Raw genomic sequence first — 19,287 nt, 5'->3', positions numbered from 1 at the left:
TTATCCACGTCATTCATTACTTTATGGTTCCGTCCAACATCAAAGCATATCTAAAACTCAACTGGACCACTGGATAGGGAAAAGTGGATTGAAAACTTCACGAGACCATGAAAGTTTTAGACCATGCTGACATTTGTGTTTTCCCTTCACCCTTGTTTTTTTTTAAATAAATAAATAAACTTATAAATAGGTTAGATGATAAATAGAAAGCACTGTGGGCTCTAAAAAGGTTTCAACAGTGGACATCGTTATCCCCACTGTTTCCTATGGTGTGGTCCACTTGAGCTTTAGGTATGCTTCAGTTTTAGATTATGCCCAAAAATAAGCTAGAAAAATGGATCGCAGATTGGGTATGCTTCAGTTTTGGATTATGCCCAAAAATAAGCTGGAAAAAATGGATGGACAGCGTGGATTAGACACATACATTACAGGGCCTACAGAGTTTACTCATGAGCACGCAATCCACATCTGTAAATTAGATAGTAAAGTTCCCTATTTCTAACGAAGTCAGTTAGTCCAGTCACTTCCAAAAATCATACAACTGGTCTTGCTTTCCTCCTTCAATCCCTAATCTCCAACACTCTATGCTTCCTTTGAAATTTCCTTCTTGTCCAATTCTCTTAATTTTCTACCTACTGATATCGTTGCTAGAGAGAAATGGCTATGGAAATCTTAGGGCATATTTGATGCCTATAAGTTCTTTAAATTGTAAGCGACTTACAAGTAAGTGATTTATAGGTGAAAGTCATTTACGAGTGATCCTGTTTGGATGTAAGCTCTAAGTCACTTGTGGGTAAATTGGTTTTTGTGTTTAGGTAGCCTATAAGTTACTAACAGGTAAAAAGTTGTATATTTACAGCCAGGCAAAGCTTGGAGTAGGGAATCATTTCAAGATGTTATAATCCTAGAAAAATATTGACACCAAATATATTATTTTGTTAATCCCGCCAAGAGGAATATTTAAGCCAATTCTTATGTTATTCCATGGTGGGCCATTTTTTATATTTTAGTTGTACGCGATAGTGCAACCCCACAGCTCCCCTACACCTCGGCATATCTACAAAAATCTGAGAGTCATCCATCTGGTGGGCCCAATCACATAGATATACCAATGCCTAGAAATCGGTGTCAATTTGTTTCACATAGCATGATATGGCCCGTGTAATAATAATAATAATAATAATAAAGCAATGAGCCCAAAAGACGCACAATTCAGATGCGTTAAAATAATCAAATAAAAAAATTTTAAAAATAAAGAACAATGGTCCATCTCAATAGACTGGACCGCAGGGGGCTTTAATGGTGGACATTCAATCACCATTGTTTCTTGTGGTGTGACCCACCTGAGATTTTGATATACTTCATGTTTGGGCTTGGGCCCTAAAATGAGCTGGCAAAACTGATGGATGACATAGATATACCCAAAAAAAAAAAAAACACATTACGGTGCGCACCAGTATCATAGCCTAACTGAATCGGTCGATTCCAATAAAAGAAAAAGAAAACCACAACCGTAACTAACGCAAAGAACGAGAAGGGGGAAGAGAGATTGGCACACAACAACCCTAATTGTAGAGAAGGAGAGAGGGAAGTGCACAATGCCATTGCACAGAGAGAGAGAGAGAGAGAGAGAGAGAGAGCTTAACGGAGCTTCTTCAATGTTCAGAGCTTTGCCGTAATGGAGGTGCATTTTCCCCCTCTTCCCCTCATTTAAAAAATTAGATTGTTGGCCTGTAAGTCACTTACAGAAAAGTGACTTCTCACCCCTAGCCCCTGGAAGTTTCCTTGCAGTTTTGCATGTGACTTACAGGGTGTAAGTGACTCACGGGTGAATTTCTTCCCCCAAATAGCACCTGCAAGTGACTTCCCTATAAGTCACTTCCCACCAACCCAACTTACAGGCATCCAAACAAGCCCTTATGTTCTATAATCCTCCAAGCAGGAAAATACCTCTGCAGCTTCATATTCTCCAAGGCCACCACCATATTCATCACATTTCGATCAAATCTGGAAAAACTTGACCGGTACATGAAACGACTTGCGAATCTTAAAACAACCATAGATGAGGAGCTTGAATCCGCCGATAAAGAAGGGAGGCTACCGAATGCGGGAGTTAAAGAGTGGCTAAAAGATGTTGAAGAAATCCATATCAAAGTGAATTTGTTAGAGGAATAAGTAACAGTAAATGAAGAAAATCTACGTAGGTGTGGTCTAAATTATTGTATGGGATATAGGTTGAGCAAATAAGCAGTGGAAAAGCTCGTGGACATGAAAGAAGCTATAGATTCAGCTGATTTTCCAATGGGGATGGTGGTGAGGAGCGGTTGAGGAGATCCCAGTCCCACCGATCATGAGTCAGAAAGCAGCAATGGATACGCTAGAATGGATTTTGGAGCTTGTGGAGGGTGAACGAGTTGGAAAGATTGGGATATGTGGTATGGGAGGAGTAGGCAAGACTACTCTAGTAAAAAAAAAAAAACTTAAACAAGCTTGAATGCTCTTCCTCAGCTCAAGCTTTGGATATTATCATATAGGTGACGGTGTCAAAGGACTCGGACATGAAGAGGGTTCAATTGCAGATCACTATAAGATTGAACATGAGGATGAGCAAGGGAGAAACCCACAGGAAGGTGTTATTTGGTTGTTTGCAAGGTTGAAGAAGGAGAAGAATTTTCTCTTGATTCTTGATGATATCTGGGAGAAAATCCATCTGGATGAATTGGGTATACCACACAGGGAAGTTCACAAGGGTTTTAAGGTCATATCGACCACTCGATCTCTCGATGGGTGTAGGGGGATGAAGACGGATAAAGACATCATAGTGGAAGTTCTTAGTGACGAAAAATCTTGGACCTTGTTTTGCCAAAACGTAGGAGACATGATTGATTTGGATAGGGTAGGAGATCTTGCAAGAGTTAATTGTTGCTAGAGAATGTAGCTGTCTGCCACTGGCGATCATCACCATAGGGAGGGCTATGAGGGGGAAGATAAGGATCGAGTTGTGGAAGCATGCTTTGAAAGAACTGCGAAGCTCAGTCCCAGACAACAGAGGGATAGAAAAGGATGTCTTTTCTCCATTGAAGTGGAGTTATGACTCATTACAAGGTAAGAACATCAAATCATGCTTCTTGTATTGCTCTTTATTCCCTGAAGACTACGCTATCGAAGCAAACTTGTACAATACTGGATAGTAGAGGGATTAATCGATAAGAGGCAGAATTTCGAATCGGCATCAAATAGGGGGATTGCCTTGATTGAAAATCTCAAGGACTCATGCTTGTTGGACAATGGCGAACACGAGGGCACAAAAAAGATGCATGACATTGTCCGCAATGTTGCTATCTGGATTTTACTATAAGGATTCCCCTGATAGCCGTCGAAAACGTGTAAGATCGGCCATGAAAATTTTATAGTCCTTATAAAAGAATTGGGCATAAAACTTTTCTTCCCCTACCATGTTTAGATAGAATTTGGTAACAAATTGAAATACCAGGTGAAAGCTACCCCAATTAATGAATGGCCAAATAATTATAATTTGTAGTAATCGTTATTAACCAATTCTCCATACTGTATGATAAAATGACCAAGGTGTTCTATGGTCGTTTGACTAATATCTCCCGTAAATAGAGTGAAATTAGGTCGATAATTCCTCAATAATGGATATTGTTAATCGATCCAAACAGGATAAGGTTTATGATCAACCGAAGTAGTAATTCGGATGAAGACCTAGCCTACCACCTCTTGAACCATCTGTAAAATTTGATTACGGTCCCAAAGTTGTTGCCCAACCATCGGAGGTGGCTCAGGACCAATTAGATAATGTTCTTTATAAGGTCAATTTTTGGGCAAAGGTTGCCCCCCAGGTATCCATTGATTCCTGACTTTAGGGAAAAAGTTTATATTCTCATGCTCAAGGCGTTTGAATTCTACATATTATGGTGAATCTTGTACGTCTTGTACTAGAACAAGGGCACGAGGTGTATTTCGCTGTGGAGGAGGTGTCGGTGGCACTAGTTGTACGGGGGGTGCCGATGCTAGATTCCCGACAGAATTAGTGTCAACCTGTTGCTGAGGTGCAATAGGTGCTCTTTTAACAAACATAGCCATTAACAGGTTCATGCTTTCAGCATGGCTAACCTTCCACCTATTAAAGGTTTCAGCTTGAATTCGTTATTGATCAACTTGAATTTGTGATAACTCAACAACATGTAGTATTCCCCTTTGCATGTCAACCACGCCAGCAGACAAAATCTCAAGGGACTCTACCCGAGATGTTGATGCTCTATCCCAGTTTAAGGGATTAAGCATCAGATCAGGTGGTGGATTAACTTGCTCGGAAACTTGCAGAACCCGTATCTCATCCTCCTAGACAGGAGGAAGAGGTTCATTGGCAGCGACAACAATAGCATTACTGGTAGCGTTACAACCACCCCTTCGGCTCATGATTTTAGAATACTAATGCAGCAATAAGCATACTCGTAACCAGGGTCCCAACAGGCGTGCCAAACATTATTAGCACTTGGGTTTTTTTTTTTTTTTGGTCGCGTATGGTGTGTGTGGGCATGCCAGAACCGATACATCGACTCAATTCAAACCGAATCACTTTTAACCCCAAGCACTCAAATAAGAAGATATGTCCGATACGAACGTATATGACCAAAATCTGAGAAGATTAGTCACCTACTCAACCACACGCAAAATGTTGGTATTGATCAGGCAATAATCAGATGGTAGGGTTCTTCCTCCGAAGATGGGTTGAGCCTTGCCTTTCATATGAAAGGACTTTTCAGCAAACTAGTGCAATCAAACGAAATGAAATACTTACAATCAATCACAAAAAATAATTCCAAAAATGTCTTCTAAATGAACTGCTACTTGTATTGGATAAAGATCAAGTCCATCATATGAGAATAGACTTGGATTACAACTAAGGATCTATGATACTGGATTACCACTACTCTTAGGATGGAATAAAAGATAGATTTGTTTTAGTTGGTTTGTTAATTGTTTTTTTGATGTAATGTTCTACTAATCCTTTTGCTATTTATAGATTCCTCTTACTGCCCTTCTTTAGACGTTTCTCTCTTTTACTTGTCATTTATGGCAGCTGAAGAGTTGCCATCTAGATCTTTCTTATGTTACGTTTCTCTTTCGGCCATCCCTCTTCTCTCAATTGCTTTTTGCTTCCGCTCTCTCGGTTGCATCGTTGTCCCCCGATCATACCTCAAACTTTTACTCATCTTTACCACATTACCCTGTCAATTATGTAGCGTCAAATCATTGTCAACTATGATTCCGTAAAAGGTGTATTAAATATCTTAAAAAATCTTCTCATGCACACGTGTCATTTCTTTATTGGCTTTGTTATGATCGGTCAGAAATAAGGTACAACATAAACCTGCACATTAAACACCCAGTTGAAAACTTCCTACAAATCCACCACAATGTTTATTTACCATTCAACCTGTTGATAATATCAGACAACTGGACAAACGAAATACAAATATCAGCATGATAAAAGAAAATTAGGTCAATCACCATAGTTTCAAGAGGTGTGGTCCACTTGAGATCTGAATCTGCTTCATTTTCTGTCTGCAAAAACAGACAGACAACATAGATATGTAACAGATACATCAAGGTGGGCCCGGGGGTCATTGACTCACCCCTTAAGCTGTGACCCCATACTCACTTGCTCCCTGCTCTTTAAACACTGGAAGCAGATTGCCTGTGGCATTTGCCACACGGATTTCTACATGGATTTCTGACTGGTAGTGGCTCAAGTTCTGTGGGGGCCACCGTGACGTATGTTCATCCACTCCGTCCATCCATTTCTTTAGCTCATTTTTGGGCTGGATCCAAAGCTTAAGTTGACCACACCATACAAAACAGTAGGAATAGAATGCTCACCGTTGAAAACTTCCTCATAAGGCTTGAGCCCAAAAATAAGACAGATCCAGAGATCAAGTGGACCACACTGCAAAAAGCAGCGAGAGACTAAACGTCTATCATTAAAACCCTTTCAGGGGTTACAGAAGTTTTGGATCAATATGATATTTGTTTTTCCTCTTCATCCAGGTGTGTGTGACCTTATGAATAGATTGGATGGAAAATAAAGGTTATGATGAGCCCTACGAATGTTTTTAATGGTGAGAATCATTGGCTAATGCTCTAAAATGATTTCGACGAATGGATGAACAGTGTGGATGTAATAAATACATCATTGTGAAGCCCATGTTACTTTGATCTCCTTTGGACCGTTAGTACAACTCAGAGCTGGAGGAGGGTCAGCGCTCATCTTCATCTTCTTCCATTTTCATTGGCCCATGTCATCACTGATGATATCAGCACTGTTTTCATTGGCCTAATGAAGTCAAGTAGCTTGTTTGGTCAACCCCAAAAATCATACCATCGGTTCTGCTTTCCTCCTTCAATCTCTAATCTCCAACACTCTGATTCCTTTCCTTTAGACCTTCTTGGCTAATTCTCTTCATCGTCGACCGTAGTTGATCGTTGCTAGGGAGAAATGGCTATGGAAACCTTAGGTTCTATAATCCTGTCTATCACAGTCCAAGCAGGAAAATATTTCTGCAGCTTCATATTCTCCATGGCCACCATATTCATCAAATTCCGATCAAATTTGGAAGAACTCGAGCAGTACATGAAACAACTTGCGAATCTGAAAACCACCATAAATGAAGAGCTTGAATCTGCTGATAAAGAAGGGAGGTTACCGAATGCGGGAGTGAAAGAGTGGCTGAAAGATGTTGAAGAAATCCAAATCAAAGTGAATTTGATAGAAGAAGAAGTCACAGCAAATGTAGAAAATCCAAGCGGGTGTGTTCTGAATTGCTGCATGCTGCATAGGTTGAGCAAAGAAGCAGTGGAAAAGCTCGTGGACGTGAAAGAAGCTATAGATTTAGCTGATTTTCCAATGGGGGTGGTCACAAGGAATCCCCGAGCACGGGCAGTCGAGGAGATCCCGGTCCCACCAATCATGGGTCAGAGAGCGGCAATGGATACGCTAGAACAGATTTTGGAGCTTCTGGAGGATAAACAAGTCGGAAAGATTGGGATATGGGGTATGGGAGGAGTAGGCAAGACTACTATAGTAAAAAACTTGAACAACAAGCTTGAATGCTCTTCATCGGCTCATGCTTTCGATGTTATCATATGGGTGACGGTGTCAAAGGACTCAAACATGAAGAGGGTTCAATCGCAGGTCGCTAAAAGATTGAACGTGAGGATGAGAAAGGGAGAAATCGCACAGGAACTTGCTATTCGGTTGTTCGCAGAATTGAAGGGGAAGAAATTTCTCTTGATTCTCGATGATATCTGGGAGAAAATTGATCTAGATGAATTGGGTATACCACATGGCGAAGGTCACAAAGGTTTTAAGATCATATTGACCACTCGATCTCTCGATGTGTGTAGGGGCACGAAGATGGATAAAGACATCAGAGTGGAAGTTCTTAGCGACGAAGAAGCTTGGACGTTGTTTTGCCAAAACGCAGGAGACATGACTGATTTGGACAGGGTAGGAGATCTTACAAGAGCTGTTGCTAGAGAATGTAGCGGTCTGCCACTGGTGATCATCACCGTAGGGAGGGCTATGAGGGGGAAGCCAAGGATCGACTTGTGGAAGCATGCTTTGGAAGAACTGCGAAGCTCAGTCCCAGACATCAGAGGGATAGAAAAGGAGGTCCTTTCTCCATTGAAGTGGAGTTATGACTCATTACAAGGTAAGAACATCAAACCATGCTTCTTGTATTGTTCTTTATTCCCTGAAGACTACTCTATCGAAGCAAGCAAACTTGTACAATACTGGATAGCCGAGGGATTAATCAATGAGAGGCAGAATTTTGAAGCAGCATCAAATAGGGGGATTGCCTTGATTGAAAATCTCAAGGACTCATGTCTGTTGGACAAAGGCGCACACGAGGGGACTGTAAAGATGCATGACGTTGTCCGAGATGTTGCTATCTGGATAGCATCCTCACTCGAAGATGGAAGCAAGTTCTTTGTTCAATCCGGTATGGGATTGAATCAGCTGCCAGAGGAAGGCATGTGGGAATCGACGAAGAGAGCTTCATTCATCCAAAACAAGATAAGAAGGTTGCCAGATCGCATGGTGGGATGCTCTAAGCTATCAACTTTGCATTTACAAAGCAATCCTGTCAAAGAAATCCTAGAAGGATTCTTTACAGGGTTGCAAGCACTTACAGTCTTGAATTTAAGTGAGACTTTCATAAAATCATTGCCACTTTCTCTTACAGAACTGCGACAGCTTCGTGCACGTTTCTAAGAGATTGTACTTTTCTAGCAGAGTTACCACCAATGGGACAACTCACGGAACTCCAAACACTTGATCTCTCTGGCACCCAAATCAGTGAACTGCCAAGTGAGATAGGACAATTGGATAAACTAAAGCAATTGAATCTATCACGCACGCTCAATTTAGAAAGTATTAAGGCCGGTAGAGTATCAAGGCTGTCCAGTTTGGAGGTATTCGACGTGTCTTTGAGTGCTTACACCTGGGATGTCGAACAGAAGGCTGATGAGGGAAGATCGACGATTGAGGAACTGTCTTTTCTCAGGTTCTTGTCTGTTCTTTACATCAGGATACACAGCATTGCTTGTCTTGCCTTAGATTTCAGTTGGTTGAAACGGTTGAGAAGATTCCACATATGCATTGGTCCAAGAACCTATGTTTCAGAATACTCGCCAATGTGGAACAATGAAAGAAGCATAATTATGAGTGGCGTTGATCTCTCAGGGGAAGGGGCCGATGTGTTGTTGAGCAGCACAAGTGCACTAGTGTTGGGTTCATGTAAGGGCCTAAACAGCATATCTGGATTAGTTCAGAACAGCAATTTCAATCTAGCAACCCTACAATCAGTTCGGATTGAGGGTTTTCGTGGGATCACCAGTGTAATAAAAGGAGAAGATGTACAAGGTAGCATATTACCAAATTTGGAGGAACTGGACCTGCATTCGCTCGGGAACTTGACTTGCATTTGGGAAGGAGTGGTTCCTAATGGAGAAAGTCTCAGGAAATTAAGGGCATTGCGAGTGGGTGGTTGTCCATTGAGTAGTCTTATTGCTTATGATCTTCTTCCGCAGCTGGAAAACCTTGAAGAGATCAAGGTAAGCTCCTGTTATAACATGCGGGCGATATTCGAAGAAAAGGAGGCGGTTGAAGTAACGAAACTTAATGGAGAAAGCCTTGGGAAATTAAGAACCATAAAAGTGGACCATTGTGTGCTGTTGAAAAGTCTCATCTCCTATGATCTTCTTCGGCAATTAAAGAACCTTGAAGAGATTGAGGTAAGAAACTGTTCTCAGATGGAGGAGATAATCACAACTGAGGAGGTGGCGGATGGACAAGCATCGGATATCATCAAGGAAGAGGGAAATGCAATTCCAAGGCTAGGGATTTTGAAACTCTTTAGCCTAAAAGTGAGTGATTGCCCACTGTTACAAAAGGATTCTCAGTCTGTCGCTCATCCCAGGTTCTTGGAAGATCGTCGCAGGTTCTTATTTCCAAATGGGGAATGAAACACATACACTTCTAAGTATGATACTTAGACTTCTTGTCATTTGGGCCCCGCAGTCATGTGTCGTCACCCAGAAGTCACAGCACTCAGCTGGATCCTACCCCCAATCGGAGGACTCTTGAGGAATATAAATGGCAGTTAGAAAAAAGTTCAGCCCATGTCTGTTCACAGTAGCACATGAGAGCGCGACTTGGCTGCGACCCTAGAACGAGCAATGTGGGTGGGACCCTGACCCTAGGGCCCACCTAGATGTATGCACTGTATTTGTTGACACCATCCATCTGTTTTTCCATCTTATTTTAGGGCATGGTCTCAAAAATGAAGCAGATACAAATTTCAGGTGGACCACACAACAGGAAAGAGTGCTCATTGAACGCCCACCATTAAAAACTTCCTAGGCTTCACCACAATTTTTATTGACCATCCAACATGTTGATAACGTCACACAAACCTGGATGAAAGGAAAAACAAATATCAGCTTAATCCAAAACTTTTGTGGCCCACAAAAGGTTTTTAATGGTCAATAATCACTCTTTCCTGCAGTGTGGTCCACCTGAAGTTTTTATCTACTTCATTTTTTGGACCATACCCTAAAATAAGTCAGAAAACAGATGGACGGCATGTATATACAATGCATACATCGAGGTGAACCCTAGGGTCTGGGTTACACCCACAGGAAAGTGTATCAGGATAAGCTATTTAAGCATTGTGAAACTCATTTGGGAGATTTATTTTTACTTATTTTCTTTGCTTATTTGTTTAGATAAATCTTCAATTTTGTTTTCCACTATTTTTATTCCCTGTAATAGTTTCTTAAGTTCTTATAAATTGTACCTCATTGGATAAAAGATAGGAAATGTATTAAGTTGCTCTTTTGATGTACGGTACTGTCAACCTCATTCTATCCATGGATGGGCATGATATTTCGGCAATTATCTATAAGACAGTGGGTCCACTTGATAAACGGATTAGATGCCTTGTGGACAAGGTGCATGTGGGGTATGCAGACATTTCGAGAAGAAAAAAAGAAATCACATGCAATTGGTATATGGTACAATAGGGAATTTCACCTTCAAATTCAATGAAGATTTTCAAAGAATCTTTTTTAATTTAACTATAGTAATGAAATTTGTTTTGATTTAGTAGAAGAGAGATTTCCTATTTGCACCACACAAACAGTTGTGTGTGATAATTTCTTATTGGAGTATGAGGTAAAAGATGTGGCCTTCAATAAATCAAGGCTCCAATACAAAACCCTTTTGCATCTTCCAAATCATTCCCGCAGGAGAATCAGACCAATTTTTTCTTATCCTTCAATAAAAAGATTCATTCTCTTTGTAAAAAAAAAAGGAGGTAGAACCCATTCATCTATGGAATTGAATATGTCATTCAAGAATTTTACTGATCAATCCATAGGAACTGGTACAAAAGGCAAACCTCTTATGCTACATTAGATCTATCTCGGTTATTGATAGAATGAATAAATCTGCCATTTCTTAAAATCTCTATTTTGATTCAACCAGTGGATATTATACGATCCTATGATTAATGGACATTTGAATGGTTTAACTTAAGTTGCTTATATGCCACTTGTATGCTTTCTTAGTGCATATGTTTATATGTGTCGACCATCATACCCTGCCTGAGTATCAAAGTTTTTCTCTTGCATAATATATTAAGCTCTTCAGTTCTAATGGACCGATGGTTCAGCACCTAGATCGCTCTACTGGTTAGGACAAAATCTCCTAGACAGGACAATCCTAGTGGACCGATGGTTCAACACCCAGATCACTCTGCTGGGTGGGACAAGTGTCATTGAGATTTTGAAAATCTCGCAAAATACACTAAACCATTTCATCGCAAGATTTTTTTAAATATTAGTAGATTTTAAATTAGGGATTTTTACCCAATGACTCTATAACTGAAATTTAGTTGTTTTTGAGTAGTGATATTCCCATAATGCACACTGTGCAGTGCACCTCTTTCTTTAGAATGTGGTAAAGTGGAGAAATGTGGGGCCCACATGATGATAATTTTATGATATTTAACCCGTCCATTGATGTACTCTGCCACGATGTTCAAAAGAACCAAAAATTTAGTCAATCTAAGCATAATGTGTGTCACACCATAATAAATAATATACACCAATCAAAAACATCAAAATGCATGTGTGGTCCATCTACGGATTCAATCAGAAAGATTTTCAGTTCATGTGATTATTACGGTTGAGTGTGTCTACTTGACAGGCTGGATCTCAAACAAAAACCATTTGGTCCCCAGATTTTCCTGATTATATTACTTTTAGGGTATATTCATTTTTCCAATTACCCTAGTAAATGAATGAAATGGGTAATGATTATTATTTCGTTTACTTGTTTGGTGATGTCAGTCACATTTGATCACAACAACGTTCTTCCATTATTTGTTTTAGCAATGTAAAATTGTACAGATTGAGATTTTATGAGGTAAAATTGCAGTGACCTCTCTCCATTTAGATTTATGTGCCTAATACTTGTCTAAACAGATAATGGGAAATGATAGCGATGGTCCACTTACATGAACCAACAGGCCCAAAGAAAAACAATAAACAAGGGTACTTATAATTTCCTTCTCAAAAAGCACTAGTAGGTGTTTTGATTTGTAGCGGAATCCCTTGGTAATTTTGGGATTTATGAGGAATTTTTCCGTTTAAAAAAAAAAAACCATCAAAATATTTAAATCTCCCAAGAAATTGCTGAGATAAAAGATTTGTGACTATCATTGTTGAAAGTGAGAAACAGGATAAGTGAGGTTTCCAATTTATTTTGTATGTAAAGAAAAAAATTAAATAAATAAATAAATAAAATTGGATAGTTTTACCAGCCAAGTCTTTTACTTCTTCCTCTTCTTCTTCTTCTTCTTTTAGACATTTAATCAATCACTTCTCATGCGGTCCCAGTCTTCACTCTTCTGCAGGTCTCTTCAATCAAGTCACACCTTTTACCCTCCTACCTTTTCAACTGCTGCTTACACGTACACTGCAGATTACTAAATCTCGTTGAGGCCAAACGTCGAACAAATGGTGTGCATCATCTTCTATCCGATAAAACTAGAGAACGCGAAGAAACTAGCGTGATGAGGAAGGAACAGAATACGAATATGTAAGCGTGTCAATGTGGCACATGAAAGCAGTATCCGAGCCATTCATCAGGGGCCTCATCAGGTAGGCCAGGCGTTGAGGAAGCGTTGCATTAAAATCATTGGGATTAAACGGAATGTGGAAGATGAAACTTCCAAAGTGAAAGGCAGAGTGCAGACATGCGAATGCACATCTTAACCCAACTCTGTGGGGCGCACTGTGATGTATGGGTTTTATACACACTGTCCATCGGCTCTTCAAGCTCATTTTAAAGCATGGCTCAAGTGAAACAGTGAGGATTGAAGGCCTGCTTTTACAGGTCCGTGTGAGTTTATGAAGGTTGGATGGCGAGTAACTTTAATGTGGGCCCTGGAAAGGTTGTCACTAATCTTACGGTTTTTTTTTTCCCTGTGGTGTGGTCCAATTCAGCATTGGATCTACGGCTTTTTCTAGCTGATGCCGTACCATAAGCGGGCAAAAACAGATGAACGGCATGGATAAAACACAAACATCACAGTGGGCCCCACTCTCTTTTATGGTTATTCGGTGGCCCCGCATGCACCCCAACTGCCCTACCCGCACCTCAAGAAGTTTGTTGCGCCAGCGCATTTTACGTTAGTAATAAGCTTTGAAGCCAGCAAGCTTCCTGGCTGCTTCAAAACCGCTGCGCACTAGCACGCTCATTAGTTTTGAAGCTGGGCTATTCCTTTTAAGCCGAAAGCCACTTGATTGATGAAGATTCGAACCGAAGTTGCCCATCTTTTTTGGATATAGGGACATGAGAATCGATCTGAGTAATCAATCGCTTTTATCACATCCTTAAAATGGATGTGTGAGTATGCTTCTCGTTCATTTTGGTCCCACGATCTTACCGATCAAATTCTGGCAACTCGCGACCCTCGGGTAGTGTTTGCGGTCATCCTTGAGTTTGGTCACGAAGACCCGACCCAGATTGACCCAAGACCTATGCCATTGCGACCGCATCGTCGCCACAGTTCCAACACCGCGTCTCATGCATAAATCCGACGTGTGCATCAAAAGTTGTGGGCCGCACATTATTTGGGTCATTGATCACGATGTGGGACCCACCTGATGCTTGTGCACGTTTTCTTAGGTGGACCCACCCTAGTTCCATCATTTCCTATGAGAGCTATCATTACTTATAGCCATCTAGTCAACTCTCTTATAAGCCATCATGGATTTTCTTCCCAAAAAGGTCATGATGAGCTTTCTTCCCAAAAAGCAATGATTTCCTTATATTGCAATGATGAGTTCTCAACAACACTCCATCTTCTTCTCATATCCTTCATTTTCTCTCCTCTAGCAACCCAAGAGAAAGCCCTTGAACATCCCCTTTATTCCAGCAACTCCAACCCATTTTCTCTCAAAAACCTCCCAATCTAACCTTTGAAAAGTAATCTCAACCATAGATCTATAACCCTTGGAGATTAAGGAGCTAGGAGATGGGAGAATCTTGAAGATCCATTAAGGTGGGTGCACTTAACTTAAGATTTTCTTGTGGTAATTCTCCTTCATCTCATCCTTAGGATCTTGTGGGGCCTATCAAGTGATGATGGAGGTACCCCTTGTCTTCATGATCGAGGCCAATGGTCCATTCCTTTACATGCAAGTTTCATAAATGGGTCATTCTCCATGGACCTCATCATGGCTTTTTTCCTTTAATACATGTCCTTTAGGGGTCATCTAAACTATAAATTTAGGTAGGAAAGGCATTCTCACCATTTGATTGATTCCTAACTCCATGCATGTGCTAGATCTAGATTGTATATGATCCAATGGATGACATGAATGTGTTGTGATGAAGGGAGGGTCTCAATAGTGGCGGAGATCCTCTCTTGTGGCCGGACCTTCATTTTTTCTTTATTCTATCTTTCATTTCTGATGTGTGTGGCCCACTTGGGGGCCCTAAAATATCCAAACCGTCCAACCAAGGTGGACGCCCATGGCTAGCTGTCCATTCCTTAGATGTTGGCACCCTAATTGCTCTATATCGAATGCATGCAATGGGTTTTATGAAGGAAAATTGGTCTAGATGTTTGTGGGGCCCACTGAGGTGGACCACAACATTGATTTCATGGGGAGATTCCCCTTATGTTGGTTCCCATGCTCAGTCCATTTCATATATATGTTGTTGTTCAGAAATTTTCTGGACAGTTGCTAGATGGTTTTTGGGTTAGGATTATGGACTGATAAGAGGGATGTTTCACCCCCATTGATAGATGATTCTTGGAGATGTGGACCCCACCTTGATGTGTGTTGAATCCCACCTCCATCCGCCCTTGATTGATCACCCAAAAAGGTGAGCCAAGAAGGTTGGTCAGTCCAGATTTTTTGGACTATCCAGCCACTCTGCATGTTGTAAAAACATAAATATCAGCTTGTTTCTGAAACGGTGGGCCACCTTTGTGGACCCCACCTTGTTGTATACTTGTACAAGGATGTTGACCCTATATTTTTCCAAATTTTGGCAGATCTGGGCCCACTCTAATGGGGTACACAAGTCAGGGGCAGCAGCATTGTTTCAGCATGAATTATTTCTGGACCTTGCTGTCCATAATTTATGCGAATTAAATAAAATACTTATACTACCTTTAAAATTCTAAAATTTTTCAGAGAGGTGGCCCACCCATGGTAGGACCCACCTACAAAATTTAGGAGTCAATGGATACTTGTACACACCATGGTGGTCACTGGACCGACCCAGTATGTTGTGGCGTCCAGATCAGGCAGTATCTCAAGACAAATTGTTTTCTTAAAATAAATTAAAATATATCTACTTATCCAAAAATTCTGAAATTTTGTAAGGTGTGGTCCACCCATGGTGGAACCCACCTACCAAATTTTGGGGCCAACGGACCCCTATGCACACCGTGGCAAGGGCTGGATTGGCCCACCATGTTGGGACTTCCATGTTAGTCCGATTTTCTGGATAGACTGCCTTATTTAAATTAATTAAAATACTTTTAGATGCCCAAAAATTCTAAAATTTTGTTGGGGTGTGCCCCACTCATGGAAGTATCACCCTGCAAAATTTCAGAGCCATCGGGTCCTTGAACTGCCCGTGGTGCAACTTGGATTGGCCCACCAGGCAGGGATGCCCAGGCTGGGGCGTCCAGCCTTGGCTGGCCGTCTAGTCTGCTTTGTGGGCTCACCTAGACATGTTGTATATCCCATCATCCATCCATGTGAGGTCCTTAAGGAACTTGATCATCTTCCCCTTCATTGGTTTCCAACTGGGGCCCATTTGGATGAGATTCTAGGCTAAATACCCGGGCCCATAGGGCTGCCTATACATGAGGCATCACTGTCTTAGGCCGTTGCTGGGCCTACACTCCAACGGCACGACTCACTTGATATATGAGTTATATGGCCCACTAGATTTAAGGAGGATTTAAGTCAGTTGTTTTACCATTTTAATTTTATTTTTGGGCTTAATTAGTGCATGATTAAAGGCCTATTCCAATTAGATTCTTCTTGGGCTAGTCTTCTAGCTAATTAATGGGCCTTATAACCTTGGTTGGGCTGGAACTTTTGATAGGCCCGTTGGACCCTTGGGTCCTATATTTACCATGCCATTGTGATGGGTCTTATGGGCCAAATACTCAAGTAGTTGGGCCCTTGCTTGCCCACTATAATAAATCCATACTTGGGCCGAGATGTGAGGCCCAACTTACTTGTGTTAAATATAAGGATTTTCCATATGTTCGGATAATGGGCTGCCCATTAGGCCCACTACAATAAGTGAACTCATGACCCTTATGGTTGGGCCCTAACCTTGCTTAAGGGCCCACCAGGTTGCCTATGTATTGGGCTTAGTGTATGGCCCACTAGGCCATGAATTGATTGGGTCTTGTACTTTTCTTTACATACGTAGCAGGCTACATTTTTGGAAACCAATTGAGGTTAGATGTCCTCCTTGGTGGCCCTAAGGCAGGCCCATAAGGAGGGCCCCACTAAGAGAACTTCATTTCTCCTTAGAGTACCTGTCTATATATATATATATATATATATATATCTTGTCATTGTCCCTCCTTGAGAAGGAGGAATGCATATTCTACAGGTAGCACACTTACATCGTTGTGACTCATACGCATCATTTGTGTAAATTGAATGCATTATATGGTGGTCATTGAGGGACAGAGTTTCTTCCATTGTGCACGTTGAGTGCCTGAAGTTTGTGCATGATCTATATGTGTGACTTATGCATTGGCATCGCATTTCATAATGATACCGCCCTCACTTTGTCAGGGCCTTGCCTTCACAGGGATATTCTTGAATGACTGGATGTGTGAACATCGAAAATATTACTTGAGCATACAAGGCACATAAGATGCCCATGGGTGAAATTCTCAAAACTTTTAGGGTACCAAGGATCTACCCCAATGCTGTGACCGATTGAAATCTATGAGCGCATAAGGGTCTTATATCGCTAGGCTGTGACTCCCACCGTCGTGTAGTCGGTTGGGTAGGAGTGTGGCCTTACCTGCCTGGTGTGAGAATGCATTGTTAGACTGAGTCTAACCAGCTCATGAAATGAGTTCGCTGCCGTCGAGCCCTGTTGGTGATTGGCTGTCCACATGCGGGTGGTGAGGTCTCTTACACTCGATTAACTGTGCAGGGTCTGTAGAGCGGCAGTCATTCATCAGTGTAATGGACCCCATCAATTTTCTTATGATTAGAAATGTACTTGATATGTGGACTGGTTATGAGCACAAACATTACTTTGCATCACATTCGCATCGGCTGTATAAGCCCCTCCATGCATCGCCTTGGTATGGCGCCAGTACTCATTGCATCGTATTCATGATAAGCCTTGGTAAGGCTAGTGATATTGTCATTGAGCATGTTTCCCTTCCTGTACCTCCTACTATTCTTCTATGCACCATTGTCACACACTTTCACCACCCTCTAAGCTTCTATAAGCTTATGCACGATTGATGTGTGTAAGTGATCTTAGGCAGGTGTCATAGAGCGGCAGAGCGTGAATTAGAGCTGAGCTTGAGGACCCAGTGTTGCAGATTTTCCTTTCCTCTCCTTCTTCTATTATCTTGTGTATGTCTTTTTAGACCTTATGGATATTTGCAAAAGTTCAAATTCTTGGTGGATTTTGTGATGTGTGCCTTTAGTTATTCTCATATGTACTTACTGTAATTTTGGGTATGCTTGTATCGAAAATGATTATACTATTATGGAAATCCTCCTTGTAGGATCCCATAATCGGAACCTGCCTTAGGAGCCGAGAATGGGGTATTATGGAGGCTGTTGTGGTAAGAACCAGTCATCGAGTTTTTTGTGAGTCCGGTTACCATGTCTGGGGCGTGACATGAACGCTTCGATCCAACCTATGATGATTGACAAGGGAGTTATGACCGTTTTTGTGGGATTGTTTGATGCTAGAAAGGAATGTAAACACGAATGTGAGTACACTCATGTTCATTCTCATTTCTACCATCATGCGATTTCACGAAAATGCTTATAACTCTCATATTATAAGCCAAATCGGGGCGATCTTGGTTTCACTGTAAAAATAATTTGACAAGCTTTTAAATATGACTAAAATCACCCATTTAAACACCATAAAGATAGTGAGCCTAAGAATGCTCCAATTCGACCTATGACGAGGGAGTTATGATTGTTGTTTATTAGATTGTTCGATGTTGGAAAGAAGTGAAGACACAAATATGATTTTACGAAAATGATTATAACTCCCTTTATTATAGGGCAAATTGGGTGATCTTAGTCTCGTTGTAAAGATAATTTGATAGACTTTCAAATATGACTAAAATTGTCTCACTTGAATACTATAAGGATAATGAGCCCAAGAACGCACCAATTTGACTTATGACCATTTTTGTGGAATCGTTTGATGCTAAAAAGGAGTGCAAATGCGAATGCGAGTACACTCGTGTTTACTCTCATTTCCAGCATCATGCAATCTTATGAAAATGATTATAACTCCCTTATTATAGGCTAAATCGAGATTATCTTAATCTTATTGTAAAGATAATTTGACAAGCTTTCAAATATAATTAGAATAATCTTATTTAAATACCTTTGGCTTTTCGAAAGTGGGCTTAAAGTCTATAATGACATTAACAAACTGTTCGTGTTTGCTTTCATTTATAGCAATGTGTAATCCTACAAAAATTGTCATAATTCTCTCGTTACAAGTTAAATCGAAGTGATCTTTGACTCATTGAAAGGATAATGTAATGAGCTTTCAAATAAGATTGAAATCATTTCATTTGAACATGTTCGACCTTTCAAAAGTGATCCTAAAATCTACATGCTAGCAAATAAAATTTTCCCTAATTCGAATGAATCAAATGAATACGGAATACACACATCAAGGTGGGCCCCATGTAAGGCCACACCATCTTGGGTGGAGCCGGGGTCTCACCTAATCTATGCCGTCTCTAGCGACGTCCTGGTGGGGTTGTACCCAATCCGTGTCTCCATTGAGCTTGGTGGGACTGGACCGAGGGGCTCATATTGATGTATGTGCCTTAAATCCACACCATCCAACCATTTTAACTAGCTCATTTTGAGGCACGATCTCAAAAATAAAACTGACCCAAATCTTAGGTTGACCAC

The 19,287-nt window shown here is 40.9% G+C and overlaps 2 protein-coding genes across 2 annotated transcripts; both read left to right on the top strand.

Moving 5' to 3' along the window:
* The first annotated feature begins 2,368 nt into the window (after nt 1-2,368).
* LOC131220165 (disease resistance protein At4g27190-like) lies at nt 2,369-2,929 on the top strand. Its single transcript, XM_058215128.1, has 2 exons — nt 2,369-2,435; nt 2,535-2,929. The coding sequence occupies exons 1-2, from the start codon at nt 2,369-2,371 to the stop codon at nt 2,927-2,929; spliced, it is 462 nt and encodes a 153-aa protein (XP_058071111.1).
* Nucleotides 2,930-6,084: 3,155 nt separating this feature from the next.
* On the top strand, nt 6,085-9,555 carry LOC131220164 (probable disease resistance protein At4g27220). The gene is made up of 2 exons (XM_058215127.1): nt 6,085-8,288; nt 8,321-9,555. Exons 1-2 carry the CDS (start codon nt 6,524-6,526, stop codon nt 9,553-9,555), a joined length of 3,000 nt encoding a protein of 999 aa, XP_058071110.1. The 5' UTR covers nt 6,085-6,523.
* The last annotated feature ends 9,732 nt before the right edge of the window (nt 9,556-19,287 follow it).

This window comes from Magnolia sinica, chromosome 12 (assembly GCF_029962835.1).
Source record: "Magnolia sinica isolate HGM2019 chromosome 12, MsV1, whole genome shotgun sequence".
NCBI lineage: Eukaryota > Viridiplantae > Streptophyta > Magnoliopsida > Magnoliales > Magnoliaceae > Magnolia > Magnolia sinica.
This window is presented reverse-complemented; position numbering and strand designations above follow the sequence as displayed.